At 38.3% G+C, this 17650-nt stretch overlaps 1 protein-coding gene across 1 annotated transcript in view; it reads left to right on the forward strand.

Moving 5' to 3' along the window:
- The window catches only part of DNAJC1 (DnaJ heat shock protein family (Hsp40) member C1), a 177113-nt gene that overhangs the window by 140404 nt on the left and 19059 nt on the right, over nt 1-17650 (forward strand). Inside the window, exon 9 of the mRNA XM_003786763.2 lies at nt 6716-6835. Within this exon, the coding sequence (XP_003786811.1) occupies nt 6716-6835 (120 nt within the window). The remainder of the gene's footprint in view (nt 1-6715; nt 6836-17650) is intronic.

Raw genomic sequence — 17650 nt, forward strand, 5'->3', positions numbered from 1 at the left:
GTGTACATGGCTGGCACCTTAGCCGGTTGAGCTATAGGCACCGAGCCCAGATTTACGTTTTATCCTTCTTAGTGCCCCAAACTTGATCCTGTTCCTGTTTATATGAGTTTCCTTTGGTGGGAAAAAACTTGGAAATTGTGCATAGTTTTTTTATAATACACATTTTCCATGAACTTTTTAAGACTCCTTGTATTCACACCTAGTCTGTGGTTTTCATTTTTAAAAATTTTTCTTTAAAAGACTAAAGTTTAATTTTGGTAAAGTTCAAATATTTGTGTCTTTATCATTTTAAAGTCATTACTTGCAAATGACTGACACTGAGAAAAGACTACTAAATCCTCTACAGCAGTGGTTCTCAACTTTCCTAATGCCGCGACCCTTTAATAAAGCGGTTGAGAACCACTGCTTTACAGTGAAGGAGTCTCTGAGAGACACTATCAAGAGTATCTGTTGTTTTGCAATTTGGACAGATTTTAGAGCCTTTTGTTAGGAAGGGCTCCATTCAAGGTGAGCCATTTTGTAAGTAACAGCATAAATGAGCTGAAGCACAATTTGTAAATGAGAAAATATGTTTCCTAGAAGAGTTGTAGGTGCTTAAAGGGTCAGTAGCTGTTTCTTGACAATGTCATGATTGGAGCAGCCTTCAGTTTACCAAATAATTTTCAGAAATTTAACCAAGGTGACCTCCTATGCAATTGTATGTTCTGAATGAATGTGTCAGATGAATCTATGCAGAGGAGGAAGTCATCAATGTAATGTCATACCTATGTTCCTGGAGAAAATAGGGTACAGTTAAGATCTTGCCCTCAAAGTTACATGTTACCATGAGGTGCCCCATGGTAGCCATATACAAATGTATTGGTGTCCTTTGTAGGTGAGGGTGAACTGCAGTCCGGCAACTGTTGAAGCAGGCATTGAACAGAGTGTATTAACCAATCTTAATAGCAAAATATTTACCAGTTAAGTCAGTAATTTCAATTATATGGGGTATGAAGCCTTAGTGAGGGCCACAGCAACAGGTTTGAAGTAATCTACTGTGAGGCCCTATCCATTCTCCCTGAGGATAAGAACAGGCCAAATTGGGCTGTTGTATGGATAAGCGGTAGGGATAATCATCCCTTCTCTAAATAGGTCTCATATAATGGACTTCAATCATTAAAGGCCCTGTTATAATTTACATTGGGCTATTTTAACTATCTTAATGGGGAAGGAGGTAGGTCCATGGGGTCTGTTTTATCTAGGCCAATTTAAGTGCCAAAGACTTTGTTTTAATTCATTACTTATTGAGTTAGAAAATTCATGACCACTGTGGGATTTTTTTTTTTTAGTGCAGTGGTGTAATGTTCATGTGAAAATTTAGTAAGACAAGAGCTCCTGTGGTTGAGGCAAGGCATGCCTGCCTGTTTGTCTTTTATTTTATTTTATTTTATTTTTTGAGACAGAGCCTCAAGCTGTTGCCCTGGGTTGAGAGCTATGGCATCACAGCTCACAGCAACCTCCAACTCCTGGGCTCAAGTGATTTTCTTGCCTCAGCCTCCCAAGTAGCTGGGACTACAGGCATCCGCCACAGTACCCAGCTATTTTTTGGTTGCAGCCGTCATTGTTTGGCAGGCCCGGGCTGGATTCCAACCTGCCAGCTCTATGTGTCTGGGGCCTTAGCCACTTGAGTCACAGGCGCCGTTCCTGTTTGTCCTTTATATTATTTTCAGTAACTTCCCTAAAATTGTAGAGAGTGCCTTGTTCAAGTTTTATGGGATCCCCAATATTGATTAAAGGCATTAATATGTGATATCTGATATTTCATCAGATGTTACAAAGACACAAATGCCTCTCCTTTTTATCTACTTGTTGTATAAATTATTTTAGTAATTTTCAGATTACCAATTAGGCCAAATTGTGGACTTCTGTTTTCAGTTTTTGTTTATTTTGCGTGCTCCCTGTTATGGATGGAACTGTGTTACTTCAAATTCATATGTTAAACCTCTAACCCCTAGTGAGACTCTATTTAGAGATAGGGCCTTTAATGAGGTAATTAAGGTTAAATTAATGAAGTTATAAAGGTAGGTCACTAATCTGATATAGGATTAATATTCTTTCTTTTTCTTTTTTTTGAGACAGAGTCTCGCACTCTTGTCCAGGCTAGAGTGCTACAGTGTCAGGCTATCTCACAGCAACTTCAAACTCCTGGGCTCAAGCCTCCTACCTCAGCCTCTCAGGTAGCAGGGACTACAGGAGCTCTCCACAATGCCCAGCTAGTTTTTCTATTTTTAGTAGAGATAGGGTCTCACTCTTACTCAAGCTGGTCTCAAACTGCTGAGCTCAAGCAATCCTCCCACCTTGGCCTCCCGAGTGCTAGGATTATAGGGATGAACACCACATCTGACCTAAGATTAATTTTTTTTTTTTTATTGAGACGGTCTTACTTTGTCTCCCTTGGTAGAGTGGTGTGGCATCATAGCTCACAGCAACCTCAAACTCTCGTGTTCAAGTAATTCTCTTGCCTCAGCCTCCCTAGTAGCTGGAACAATAAGCGCCTGCCACAAAGCCTGGCTATTTTTTTTTTTTCTGTTTAGCAGGCCTGTGCCTGGTTTGAACCCATTAGCCCCAGAGCATGTGGCTGGTACCCTAACCACTGAGCATGGATGCCCAGCCTAGATTAATATTCTTAAGAAGAGGAAGAGGCTCAGTGCCTGTGACTCAGGTGGCTAGGGCATCAGTCACATACACTTAGGGTGGCAGGTTCGAATCCAGCCCAGACCTGCCAAACAACGACGGCTGCAACCAAAAATATAGCCGGGCGTTGTGGCAGGCGCCTGTGGTCCCAGCTACTTGGGAGGCAGAGACAGGAGACTTGCTTGAGCCCAGGAGTTGGAGGTTGCTGTGAGCTGTGATGTCATTGCACTCTACCCAGGGGGACAGCTTGAGACTCTGTCTCAAAAAAAAAAAAAAAGAAGAGGAAGAGACACTTCTCACACATGTACACTTAAACAGAAGAAAGGCTATGTGAGGACCTAGTCTAAAGACAGCCAGCAGCAAGTCAGGGAAAAAGGGCCGCCAAGGAGAATTTCTTTCCAAGAGTGAAAAACATTTGAGGTAATTTGCTTTAAATTTTGTTTTTATTTTTTAACATACCACTCTTTATATATGTGTATACATGTAATACGTATGTATGTATATATGTATGTACATATGTATTTATATATGTATATATATATTTATGTATTTGCCATGAGCACTTGACTCCACAATTTTTAAGTTGGAAAGGAAAATCGTATAGCTGAAAACTAAATGCACTGACTGAAACAGAATTTTTATACAAAATGTAAAGTTAGAAGGCAATAAATAACTAAATTATTAGATAGACCATCCCCATTATTAGATATACATCTGATATGTTAAGTGAGTGATGCTATGTAAGGATTATTTCCTTGAGTAAAATTTCTGAGAATTTGTGAGCTGGAGCTGAATCTGTTAAAAGTAGTTGAATCAATCCAAAATGTTAACTTCTATATTTATATAAACAATGGTTATAAATAGATTATTTCAATAGAAATACTGGTCATTAGAGAGTTTCAGTATTTATTAGATAAAAATGGGTCATTTATCACTAAAGTGTGAAAATATAAGTACATTTTAATTTTAATTTTAATTTAGCCATAATTTTTCACTACCAAATAAGTTGTGTGATATTTTTAATTGACATTGTGTAGACCAAAGCTATGAGGGGAGCATCTATTTATATAAGTAGTTATAAAAATATATAGCCCTACAGCCTCCAATACTGAAAGGCCAAGAATTCTATGAACAAAGAATTTTCAAAGGCACCAGATCCTTTAAAAAAGCAGGTTTTATGGCAAAAATCTATTTCAAAGGGACATTTTGGGGAATACAATTTAAATTCCATATCAGTTCTATAGCAAATATATTTTGGGGTCATTACTTAAAAATATTGAATAACTTGAAAACTTACTTTTTATTTTGTATTTAGTATGGAGATTTATTCCCAGCATAGGCTTTTCTGATGCAAAATTGGGATGCTTATGTAGTCACAACAGCTGTCCCCACACCATGTGGTGTCTTCCATTACTTTACTGTAGAGATGAATTTTGGCCCAGTGTTGCAGTAATATTGGACACACATGGTTTTAAGTGGCAAAGCAGTGTGCTTATGCATTCATTTGACTTTCACGGCTACAGTCGGCTCCAGATTAGAACAGGGAGAATACATTCACACCATGGCCACCCTCATGGCTGCTGTAGTAGCTGGATCACACAGTATGCTCTGTTACTTCTAAAGACACAACCAGCTATTGCTGAGGAATTACACATTCACCAAAGTGCTGTACAGCTGTAGGAGAGAGAATAATGAATTGCTAAAGAGGGTTCTCTCAGATTTCAGATTATGGTCCTAATTATTATTGATTTTTTAAAAAATTAATAATGAAAATTATAGCCATGAAATAATTATGAAAAGAAAAGATTGTCATAGCAGGTGGGTGATCTTTTTTCAGGCTATCAATCCATATTTTATTTAAAAATTTACTGTTCCAGAAAAAAGAGTGGTGTACTACACTTTTAGACCGTCATTAACAAGGAATTAAAATCAGATTGGTTGGTAAAGTCCAGTGTTCATATATGCAGCATAATTGGAAAGCCAATCTGTTAGAAATAGAAATTATTTTAAAGGATTCATTTACTCTCTGAAGCAGTGATTATATTTTTGACAATTTTGTTTACTGCAGAAATGTTTAAAATGAATGCAGAAAGTAGATGATTTCGTGTGAAATTGCACTGATATACTATATGGTTTGAATGTATTAATGTATATCTTTATGCAATTTCAACTTAATGTTCTTCATGGTGTGATTTTGTACTGAAAGTTAATATTTAAATTCTACTTAAAACTTAACTCTTTTGCTTTTCTGAAACCAATTGGCATACTTACTACAGCTTCAGCTTTTTAGCAGTAAAGCTCTGATTTCCTTGAAAATCCAATTATGTTCCTCTAAATAGTATTTGAATAAAGTAAAAATAAAGAAGCAGAAAGAAAAAAAAACTCCATGTACATTTTTAAATTACCCGATATGGAGAATTAGATTTCTGATATTCATTAAATATCAAAGAAATTCCAACCAGACCCAATGTGGGCTACCTTTTTATATAAGTGAATTTATGCGTGTATTGTAGGGGCTGTACTGATGAATATGTTTGAGGCTTTCAGCTCTTAGTGGATACAAAATAGAATGATTGATAAAATCCTCCCTACTATTGGCTATTATTTACTGACTCTTAAGTGGCAGGTTGTATTTATGCCAATTTATCTGCTTCAGGGAACATTCTTGATAGCAGAACAAAGTGAATAAAAGTAGTTTGCTTTGCAAATGAATGCAAATGGGAGAGCCTTTCGGAAAGCCCTTTAACAGGGGCAGTGCACTTTGATTATGAGTGAAGCTGCCATTTGGACATGGTGAAAAGAGCACGCTTGAACCATTGATTGGGGGAGACAGTAAAAAGTCAGGAAGGGCCCCGTTAAGCTTGCAGTGAGGCAGGCGGATGTCAGTGTGGTTGGAGCACAGTGGGAGAATGACAGGGAGGATTAGTGTCAGGGAGAAGCTTTGCTGTAGCTGTGGAGATAGTCCCTGGGGTCACTCACCTCTGACTGTTGTTCTGTGCTGATGGTTCTGTAATGCAAACTGCCTGATGTGTGCCTGTTCATTATCGGAAATGGTGATTAGAAAAGGTATTTGTCTCAAAGGTTTCCTTCTTTCTCTCTTTCTTTTTCTTTCATTCTTTCTTCTTAATTAAAGGAAAATAAGGTAGGCTTCCTCAATTTCTTTGCTGATGCTGGAGTATTATTTAATACCAGAGTGGTTTACTCCCTCTGGTGGGGGACAGTTTAGTACTAAAACGTAAGGTAAAATAATTGTAACATGGTTATTTGTTGTTTGATAATAATTTCTTTTTTAGATTTGATCACTAGTAGTGCTGAGTAAAATTTGCTTTTAGAGATTTTGCTTGTGTGGTTTTATTATCTTTAAAGGTTTGATTATTCACCTCAATAATTTGGTCAACTTTTAGAAGCTTTTTACCTCTCCTTAAAAATAAAATTGCTACTTAATGTCCACATGATGGCTTATAGTCTTGTTCACAAACATTTCCAATTTTATTTCTCTTCCCAAATTTTATAAAATACTAGCATTTGAAAAGTTAAATATTGTTAATGTAGAATGAACAAAAAATATATTGTCTGAGTTACTGATTTTAGATCTGTATATTTATACTTACAGGATTTTTTTTTTTTTGCTTTCTTTAAAGTATAATTTAACAAGAAAAACTTAAAGACCTTCAGTGATAACGTTACTTGAGGCATTTGTGAGCAGCATTGCATTTCATAGGGAGAATTCGTTTCAAAGACTTTCAGAATGGTTTCTCACTTTAGTACAAAGTGGAATGGTCTTTTTTTTAATGTCTTCAAAAACCGGGTTTTGCAATATTAGTGCTTTCTTAGTTGGTATACATAGGAATACTTAAAAAGCTACTGGAGCTTTGTATTCTAATGCTAAATTAGAACTCAAACCTTTTTTAAAAACTACTAGGTACATTTTAGTATTGTTTGTTGCAGAAAGCATATTGCCCATAATTTTTCACAGCTTGTTAAATGTTTTAGCAAGCATTTTTTCAATTACCATCTTAAATTTTTTTTAATGTTTTTCCAGGCACCTGAGTGGACAGAGGAGGACCTAAGCCAACTGACAAGAAGTATGGTTAAGTTCCCAGGAGGGACCCCAGGTCGATGGGAAAAGATTGCCCATGAATTGGGTCGATCGGTGACAGATGTGAGTTCACTGAGATTTGCATTGTATGGAGACTGACAAACCAGAACAAGCTAACTATGTAGAAGGCAGACACACATGGGTCAGACATTTTTGGTTAAGGGGGTACAATCCTTTTAGGACCTGGAAGTAAACCATTAATGAAATAAGCAAGAAGCAGATGTGAGCTAGTCCCCAGGTTCACAATTAACAGCTGGGTGAGGAATTCTAGTGTTTAGAAACTTAAGATACTGTAACCTAATCATACAAAAACAATGCCAGTTTTTGTGTTTATAATGACCCCTTGAACTGTGGAAAAATTAGTTCCCAAATTGGTAAGAATTGGAATGGTATTATCTCAGCTGGATCTTTTTAACATTGTAGTACAGATTGCTTTTGGTATTTAGACAGGTAGTTTGGGTTAATTAAATGAGTGATATTCTCATGATGCAAATGTGTGTTTGCCTTTTTGTTTCAAGGATGATACTCACCACCCATTTTGACAAATTGTTTAACCAGAAGAAACTCTGTATGTGTGTTGGGGGAGAGGGCAGTAAATGGCCATATCTAATACTTAAAAGGCAAAGTATTTACCTGGAAAGGTTTGAACTTAACACTGTGAGTGCTTTTATTGAGGAAATTTAGAGCAGAAAATCTTTTTTTTTTTTTTTTTTTTTGAGACAGCGTCTCACTGTGTCCATCCTCGGTAGCGTGCTGTGGCATCATGACTCACAGCAACCTCGAACTCTTGGGCTTAAGCAATTCTCTTGCCTCAGCCTCCCAAATAGCTCGGACTACAGGCGCCCACCACAGCGTCCGGCTATTTTCTTGTTATATTTGTCATTGTTGTTTAGCAGGCCTGGGCAGGGTTCGAACCTTCCAGCCTCAGTGTATGTGGCTAGCGCCCTACTCACTGAGCTACAGGCACCGAGCTATAGAGCAGAACATCTTTTCTTTTTTTTTTCTTTTTTGGCCAGGGCTAGGTTTTGAACCCGCCACCTCTGGCATATGGGGCCAGGGCCCTACTCCTTTGAGCCACAAGTGCCGCCCCCAGAAAATCTTTTCAAAGGCACCTAGCACAGTGCCTGACATGTGCAAAATACTCAATAACTTTAATTGAAATTGAGAATTTTTCTTATTTTTATCAGTTATCAAATGCATGTTTTTATAAAGGATAGTAAATTTTTTTATTGAATTCACTTTAAATAAATCCTGTAGATCTAAAAATACTTAAGGGGTTATTACTGAGCAAAGACTTAAATTTCTCTTTCAATTCTGTAAGTATACCTTGAGGTCATTTTTGATAATGACTAAATAAAACCTGCAAAATGGTTACTAAACACAGCTACCAAAAGTAAAGACTTATCATAAATGTCAAGTTTCTTTCTATAATTAACTTCTACTTTTTAATTTAGAAACAAATTTTTAAAAAGTTATTACCAGTTTTAGCATCCCTAATCTGGCATTGTTGGCACTCAAAAATCTCAGACTTTGGAGCATTTTGGATTTTTTTGTTTTTTGAGACAAAGTCTCAAGTTGTCACCGTGGATAGAGTGCCGTTGGTGTCACAGCTCTCAGCAACCTCAAACTCTTGGGCTTAAGCAATTCTCTTGCCTCGGCCTCCCAAGTAGCTGGGACTACAGGCGCCTACCACAATGCCTGGCTATTTTGTTTGTTGCAGTTGTTTTAGCTGGCCCAGGCCAGGTTCTAACCCACCACCTTTGGTGTATGTGGCTGGTGCCGTCACCACTATGCTACGGGCACCGAGCCAACAGTGCCACCTTTAACTTTTTTTTTTTTTTGGAGACAAAGTCTATGTCACCCTCAGTACAGTGCCATGGCATCATAGCTCAAAGCAAACTCAAACTCTTGAGATTGTCTTACCTCAGCCTCCCAAGTAGCTAGGACTACAGGTGTCTGCCACAACACCCAGCTATTTTTGTTGTTGTTGTAGTTGTCATTGGTTAGCAGGCCCAGGCCGGGCTCAAACCTGCCAGCCCTGGTATATGTGGCCAGCACCCTAACTACTGAGAAGCAGGCACCAAGCCACTTTTAACTTGCTAAAAATATTTCTTTGAGGTTCTCTAGTTAATGCTAAAGGCAGATAGGAAAATGAATAAAGCAATATTTTACATTTGTTGTCATAAAATCTGGTTAAATTTCTGTATATATTTTTAAGAGAGAGGTGAAAGTTTAAAAAATGCTAAGAATACAAATGACAACCAACAGAACCTTGTACATCTAGGATATACTTAACATACAGGACTAGTCTTGGTACAGAGACTTCTTTTTGAACTTCACAAATCCATTCCAAATGTTTCAATTGTTTCCCCTTAGACTTAATCCAAAGGAGACCGTTTCCATGTCGGGTAAGAGATAATTTTTCCTTTTCTCATGAAAGTGGCAAATCTAACTTTTTGAGGTTTGTTGTTTTGTTTTTTTGCCATGTATTAGCTCTGTTTTTGTAATACCAAAAGTACCTTGAAAATAAATCTTTATTTATTTACCTATACTTTTGTGGCACCAAAAAGAAAGCAATTGTAACTTCTACGTCAGTGTAGACTCACTGCATTTTCTTTCTGTGAGCATCGTCTCTACACCTGGACCATACATTTCTTTCAGTAACACACGCATAGAACAGAAAAAGAGAACAGTTGTCTGATGACTGAGCTAACTCATTTAGTAACTGACACACCATGATGACTTGTGAGTCACATCAAAGCAGCTGAAAGGGATGGGTTCAACTAGTACAGTTCCTTCAGTAGGAAGTTAAGTGAAAGTTAACCACACTTTAAAAGATCACTTGCACTTCTTTTTGGCTTCTGGTATTGATTAGATTTGTTTTCATTAAGTATTTGATTATGAAAAAGAAGTCAGGTTCATTTGGGTGTCATCACAACCTCTGCATTCTGACCTGATCACTGGACCAGTCCGCCCTTGCTCTAAACAGCTGTTGTGACCCCCTTTCCTTGCCGAAGTTTGTAGCTTCAGGCTTAGTTCTCTTTCCTTCAAGAAACAATTGACCTTTCGGGGAGTGAGGTGAGTGCCAGTGATGGGAGTTATATGAGTCTCTATTTCGGTTGGCAGATTAGAGGGAAAAATGTATTTTGTTCCTTCATTAAGAAAGGAATTAAGTGTATTAGTTGTCATAATTACCAGAGTTAGACTGCCAAATTCAACTCTGAATGAATTTACGCAATGTTTTTAGCTTTTAAAAAACTGATGCACAGTACATTTTAACTTAGATAGACCTACACTGTAAGATGTACTTTATTATGGATTAAATATTTTAACTGTTGATATTGTATATACCTTCCAGCAAGTAATTTTGGTAACCACAAAGGACACTCAAATTGTAAAAACAACAGAGGAAACAAAAACTGTCTGGCATGTAAAACCAACTCTAATGTGATTATTAACTGCAGGTTTTCTAAATTAAGGTCAGGGAGCCTCAGATTTCTTGCTTGTGAATTAATACTATTCTCTTGCCTAAAAAAGTTGTAAACTGATTCTGCTTCTCTCTGTGATCACTAATCTCTTGCATTTCTGGTTGTGATAACAGACTGGTTGGAGATTTTCTGCCTGCTTAGAAAAGACCTAAGTAGGCAGCAAAACAAAAGACAGGTGGCTAGATTTAAACACACTTTTTAATTAATTAGCTCAGTGCCGTAGTGTGAGGTTGAGAGGTGTGTTGTTAGATAAGCAGCCCATTATGCAAGTGATGGAGAGAGTGAAGATGATAAATCCCCAATTTTATTTATTATAGCTTCAATTAGTAAGAAGATACCTATTGGGGAATTTATATTTTCTTCTTACAGTAGTTGTTTCAGGAACCCATAAATGGATTCTTCAGTCAAAAATAGCAGTTATGCAAGTGGCTAAGGCGCCAGCCACATGCACCTAAGGTGGCGGGTTCGAATCCAGCCCGAGCCCACCAAAAACAATAATGATGGCTGCAACCAAAAAAAAATAGCCAGGCATTATGGCAGGCACCTGTGGTCCCAGCTACTTGGGAGGCTGAGGCAGGAGACTTGCTTGAGCCCAGGAGTTGGAGGTTGCTGTGAACTGTGATGCTACGGCACTCTACCCAGGGAGACAGCTTGAGGCTCTGTCTCAAAAAAAAAAAAAAAAAAACCAGCAGCTATTATTTTGGTAAATATGTATACTGTTATTATGTTTACTGTAAAACTAGCCATACACAAAATTGTAAAGATGACAAGGATTGTCCTTTTGGAGCCCCTTACCAGCTTCCTGCTCTAGCAGTCCCCTTGGTCTGAGCCTAATGCATACTCCTGTCCCTTCTTCTTTCCTCACCTTCCTAACCTGACCTTTAAACCACATTTAAATTTTAGAACAGAATGGGTGCTTTATCCCATTCTCCTTGCTAGATAAGTTACTAGCTTATCTAATAATCAATTTTAATATCTTATTAATAGATGTTAATTTATTGTACTACCAAATATCATATATACACACACTTACTTGTGTTTTAAAAGTAGTCTTCAGGTTCTTATCCCAAGCATATGAATGATTAGTGTTAAGAATTTCAGGCAGGCTGGGTCTACGTAGTAGCTCACACCTGTCATCATAACACTCTGGGAGGCTGAGGCAGGGAGATCACCTGAGCTCAGGAGGTCAAGACTAGCCCTGGCAAGAACAAGACCCAGTCTATACTAAAAATAGAAAAAAACTAGCTGGGCATTATGGTGGGCACCTATAGTTCTAGGTACTCGGAAGGCTGAGGCAAGAGGATCACTTGAGCCCAAGAGTTTGAGGTTGCTGTGAGCCATGACACCACAGAACTCTACCCAGGGTGATAGAATGGAAAAAAAAAAATGGATTTCAGGCAACTAGATTGCCTGTTTGAAAGAGAGAGACAGCGGTGTTATTTTGAGGTAATGGGACATAATTACTTAATTTTTCCATTGTTCTGTTTATAGTTTTACTAGGTATTATAGGATTTCTGGGTCAGAGGTTTATGGATTTACAGCCCATGTCACCATTTCTGTCTCCGCATTGAGCAGAATCATACATATGGCATGATTATAAACTATATTCCACATATGAGAATAACATTGCAAAAAGCAGCTAAGAGATCAAACCAACCTTTTTATTTTTAACTGCTTTAATGATAATATTGATTACTCCATCATAATTTTTGTAGTTTTTTAGACTTTTCAAAACATGTAAATATTATTTTATTTGATCTTCACAACAACATTGTGAGGAAGACAGGCAGTCATTATTTTTTCTCATTTTATAGCTGAGTAATTGCTCCTAAGATATTTGTTAAAGGACACACTGTTAGTAGAATTGGGACAAGACCAGATACTTCGATTCCTTACCCAGTATGTTTTTAACCACTAACTAATTCTGCTTCATTGCTGTGTGTATGAAAAACACTTTAAATTTGTTAGAGACTTTTATCATTAGAAATTTTTTGATAAAGCTCTATGTTGATAGAGAAAAAGAAACTTTAAAAAATATACTCAAATAAAAATGTTTACCAGTTAATGATAATAAAAATGATCTCTGTAAACATTTTTTTTATATCATTCTGTATCTAGACTTTATTCTTCCTATACAGACATAGGAATTAGTATACTTTTAACAGTATTAATCTGTTTCCAGTTTTTTCCACTTTGTTATGGAACATGAGCATCTTTTCGTGGTAGTAAAAAAGATCCATATCATTTGTCTGAAGAGTTGCATAATATTCCATGTTGCCATGGTAAGCAGTATCCTACTGAATGGCATTTAAATTGCTTCCTTTTTTGCTCTTTTATTAAGATTGTCATGCTTTTTGTTTTTACTGTTTTCTTGTATTCCTAGAAGTAGAGCTTCTATTCTTAGCTTGTATTCTTGTATTCCTAAAAGTAGATGCTGCCGGTTCAAGAATATGAATGTTTGATAGGTTTAAAATTGGCCTGCAGAGAGGTTATAATAATACACAATCCCACAAGTAATGTGTAAGAAAAGTCATTTCCTCATATTCTCTTAAACACTGACCATTATTTCACTGTTGTCCATCAAGTGGAAAGTGTTACAACTTGCCTCTTTAATTATTGGTCTGATTTTTTTGTTTGTTTCTTTTTGAGAGAAGAGTCTCACTATGTCCCCCTTGGTACAGTGCTGGGCGTCACAGCTCACAGCAACTTCAAACTCTTGGGCTGAAACAATTCTCCTGCCTCCGCATCCCAAGAAGCTGGGACTACAGGCTCCCACCACAATGCCCGGCTGTTTTTTTGTTGCAGTTGTCATTGTTGTTTAGCTGGCCCAGGCTAGGTTCAGACCCGCCAGCATCGGTGCATGTGGCCAGCGCTGTAACCACTGTGCTATGGGCACTTAGCCTATTGGTCTGCTTTTTAATAGAATTTTTAATAGAATTTTTTTAATAGAATTTTAATTCATTAAGCTATTAAGGTAGTTCAGTTATATCTTTTACAAATAATACTTTGCCATTTTCTTTACTTCTTTTCTTTTCTTTCTTTTTTTTTTTTTGAGGCAGAGTCTCACTCTGTCATCCTCAGTAGAGTGCTATGGTGTCACAGCTCACAGCAACCTCAAACTCTTGGGGTTAAGCAATTCTCTTGCCTCCCAAGTAGCTGGAACTACAGCAGCCCATCACAACACCTAGCTTTTTTTTTTTTTTAATTGTAGTTGTCAGTGTTGTTTGACAGGCCCAGGCTGGATTCGAACCCACCAGCTCCGGTGCATGTGGCTGGTGCCCTTAGTTGCTGAGCTACAGGTGCCAAGCCTACCATTTTCTTTACATTTTGTTTCGTTAGCCTTATATGTTTGCATTAGCTAGCAATTTCTTTTTTTTTCTTTTCTTTTTTTTTTTTTGTAGAGACAGTCTCACTTTATCACCCTCAGTAGAGTGCTGTAGCCTCACAGCTCACAGCAACCTTCAACTCCTGGGCTCAAGCTATTCTCCTGTCTCAGCCTCCCAAGTAGCTGGAACTACAGGCACCTGCCACAATGCTATTTTTTTTGTTGCAGTTTGGCCAGGGTCAGGTTTGAACCCACCACCCAGTATATGGGGCCAGTGCCCTACCCTCTGAGCCATAGGTACCACCCATTTGCCTAGCAATTTCAAATAAATGTTATATTATTTAGTGATTAGTGTGGACTTTTTTTTTCTTTGCTGTCTGTTCTAATAAGGAAACCTAACATTCTGCCATTAATTTTAATATTAGTCATTCAAATGCAATATATACTACTTTCTATTTAGTTTCCTTCAATTTAAGTTTTTCGAGTCTAGTTTATTACACTTGTTTTCAGGAATAGATGCTAAATTTTAACATTTAAAAACCTTTGAAATGATCATATAATTTTTCACATATGACCTCATGAGAATGACTATAGTACAAGGTTCTTTCTTTTTTTTTTTTTTTTTTTGAGACAGAGCCTCAAGCTGTCCCCCTGGGCAGAGTGCCGTGGCATTACAGCTCACAGCAACCTCCAACTCCTGGGCTCAAGCGAGTCTCCTGCCTCCGCCTCCCAAGTAGCTGGGACCACAGGCGTCTGCCACAACGCCCGGCTATTTTTTGGTTGCAGCCATCATTGTTGTTTTGGCGGGTCTGGGCTGGGGATTCGAACCCGCCACCTTAGGTGTATGTGGCTGGCGCCTTAGCCGGTTGAGCTATAGGCGCCAGCCGTACAAGGTTCTTTCTTTGCATCTTTAAGATGAACTCTAATTGCTCACATAAAATTATTCTTTTAATAATACTATTTGTTAATAATTTATTTAGGATTCTTTCATTTACATACCTAAATGAGACTATTATAGAATTTTTCGTGTTTTATTAATTGATTAATTAATTGGTAGGGTTATAGCAGCCTTCTAGTATGAGTTCATTCCAGCATTCTAAAATTAGTTTATTATGCCAGCCTTCTAGCATTTATAATTGTCAAGGAAATATTGAATTCATAAAGCAAGGATAGGGTGCCATGAAAAAAGAATCAGAACAAAAATAAGTATCCAAATAAATAAAGCAGAGAAAATTATCATTGGGAAAATCTCTAAGAAAGCAGAATAAAAAGACATGTAATTTTAAGATATTATGGAAAAGATAAGCAGCACAGGGAAATCAGTCCAAAAAGTCTAGATCTGATTAGAAGGAGTTTCAGTGTGAGAGACAAAGAAAACAAAGGCAAGATCAGTGCTCATTAAATAATACAATAAAGTTTTGTATAATGTAGGGGCATCCAAGGCTACTTTGTAAGAGGCTTTTGAAGTCAAGTAAACTGTAATCCTAGCACTCTGGGAGTTCAAGGCGGGCAGATTGCTTTAGCTCAAGAGTTCAAGCCCAGCCTGAGTAAGAGTGAGACCCCCACCTCTAAAAAAATAGCCAGGCTTTGTGGTGGGCACCTATAGTCCCAGCTACTCGGGAAGCTGAGGCAAGAGGATCTCTTAAGTTTGAGGTTGCTGTGAGCTATGCCACCGTGGCACTCTAGCAAGGGGGACAAAGTGAGACTCTGTCTCCAAAAAAAAAGCCAGTTAAGTAAATACAGCAGACCCCATAGCTGACCACCTCCATACACTGATATACTGACCGTCTTCTTAAGTTGACCTAATTTTCATAGGCTGGACATGCACCACATGTACATATTAGTACAGTAGGCTTCATTCCTTATGTTGACCAGTTTGTTACAGTTCCTTGGGTGGTCATCTTATTGAGGTTTTACTGTAAATGGAGAAGATACTGGGAAAATTTATGAACACTGAGAATACATACGTAAATGGAGACAACATTTGCAAATTTGGCAAATTGAAACATCAGATCACTCAGTAACACCAAAGCCTCGGATAGGAGACAAGGGGACAATGCTTTCACAGTTCTGAAGGAAAAATGATTCTGAATCTAGAACAGACCAAGTATTATGGTAGATACATGGGATGAGAACTAGTACTACCCTTTCTTAGAAATTTTCCTGAGGTTACACTCTAGCAACAAGAGGAATAAATCAAAAAAGTGGGCAACGTATGGACCACTAAGCAAAAGTTACAGCACTCCATAGCCATTAGCATGTCAGGAGAACAGTGAGTCCGAGTTGGAGTAGGAAAATAGGAACTGCATGATAGGGACCCTAGGAGGGATGGAGGCTTCAGAGAGAGTATGGCTGAGAATGTGAAAATGTGCATATAAACAGAAAAAGGCAACTGGGGACTCCATGAAAAACACAGAAAGCCACACACAAAAAGGCATATCCAAAGCTAAGTATACTAAAAAGTATAGTGATGGAGCAAAAGAATTTGATACTGAGAACATTCTCCTTGAGGTAGTACAAGAAATGGACTCATAGCATAGTACTTGTGTCAAGAGTAAATAGTACTAGCTGGGCATGGTGGCTCACACCTATAATCACAGCCCTCTGGGAGGCCGAGGTGAGTGGGTTGCTTGAGCGCAGAAGTTCGAGACAGCCTGAGCAAGAGTGAGACCTTGGCTCCAAAAACAATAGCTGGGTGTTGTGGTGGGCACCTATAGTCCCAGCGGAGGCTAGAGGATCTCTTGAGCCCAAGAGTTTGCGGTTGCTGTGAGCTATGATGCTACAGCACTCTACCGAGTGCAACCAACTGAGACTCTGTCTCTAAAAAAAAAAAAGAGTGAATAGTATTTACTAGGTCAAAATTATGTAATATGTTACATGATAGCTTTTCATATTTTAAACAGTTTATATATTTTAAAGACAGTTTTTCAGTTTTTAAACTACAAATTGTGGAAGACTATGGCATGTTATTCACCAAAACATGTTCTCTTCTTTTTCTCTAGTAACAGATTAAGACTCAGGCACACATGTGCCTGACAACACTGTATCCCCAAGCCTCTCGAGCTCTAATAGGGCTATATCACTAATTTCTTTTCAGAGGAACATAATTGAAGTAATGTGTGTTCATAAGAGATCTTAGTTATTTTTCCCTTCCACTGTGCTGGAATACTAATTTGCCAGCATCTAAGCTGTAATCATGTAAACAAAGACAGTTGCCCAAAGAAACTGTGGAGAAACAGGATAAAAAGAACTTGAAGGTATAGAAAAAAAGAAAATCACGGATATTTTTCATGAAGAAAAATAAAACAGGGTAAGAGGATAGACACTGATGGGAGTTGCAATTTGAGATAGGGTTCTGGGGAAGGTCCTGGCTGAAAGGCAATATGTGATTAGAGGCCTAAAGCAAGCAGGGTTGTCTGACGACAAGTATTCCAGGTCAAGAAAACAGTACATATCAAGGTTTTATGGTGGGCTCACACTTGGGGCGTGGAAGGTCCAGCAAAGAGGTTTTTGGCTAAAAGTAAATGAGCGGGATGGGATTGCTGAAGATGAGACCAGGAGGTAGTGGAAGACCAGACAACAGGGGCTGTTTTGACCAAGGTGAAGATTTTGAATTTTACCTGAGTGATAGGGGGAAGCACTGGAAGATTTTGAACAAAGGAATGCAGTGATCTAAAAGAATCATTCTAGCCAGATATGGTGGCTCATGCCTGTAATCCTAGCACTCTTGGAGGCCGAGGAAGGAGGATCCCTTGAGCTCAGGAGTTGGAGACCAGCCTGAGCAAGAGTGAGACACTATCACTACTAAAACAGTGAAAAATTAGCTGGGCGTGGTGGCAGGTGACTGTATAGCCCAGTTACTTGGGAGGCTGAGGCAAGAGGATCCCTTGAACCCAGGAGTTTGAGGTTGGTTTAAGTGAGGCTGATACCGCCATACTGTAGCCTGGGCAAAAGAGTGAGACTCTGTCTTAAAAATAACAAACAAGGCTCGGCGCCTATAGCTCAACCGGCTAAGGCGCCAGCCATGTATACCTAAGGTGGCGGGTTCGAATCCCCAGCCCGGAC

The sequence above is a fragment of the Otolemur garnettii genome, unplaced genomic scaffold, assembly GCF_000181295.1.
Source record: "Otolemur garnettii isolate 467f Iridium unplaced genomic scaffold, OtoGar3 scaffold00019, whole genome shotgun sequence".
NCBI lineage: Eukaryota > Metazoa > Chordata > Mammalia > Primates > Galagidae > Otolemur > Otolemur garnettii.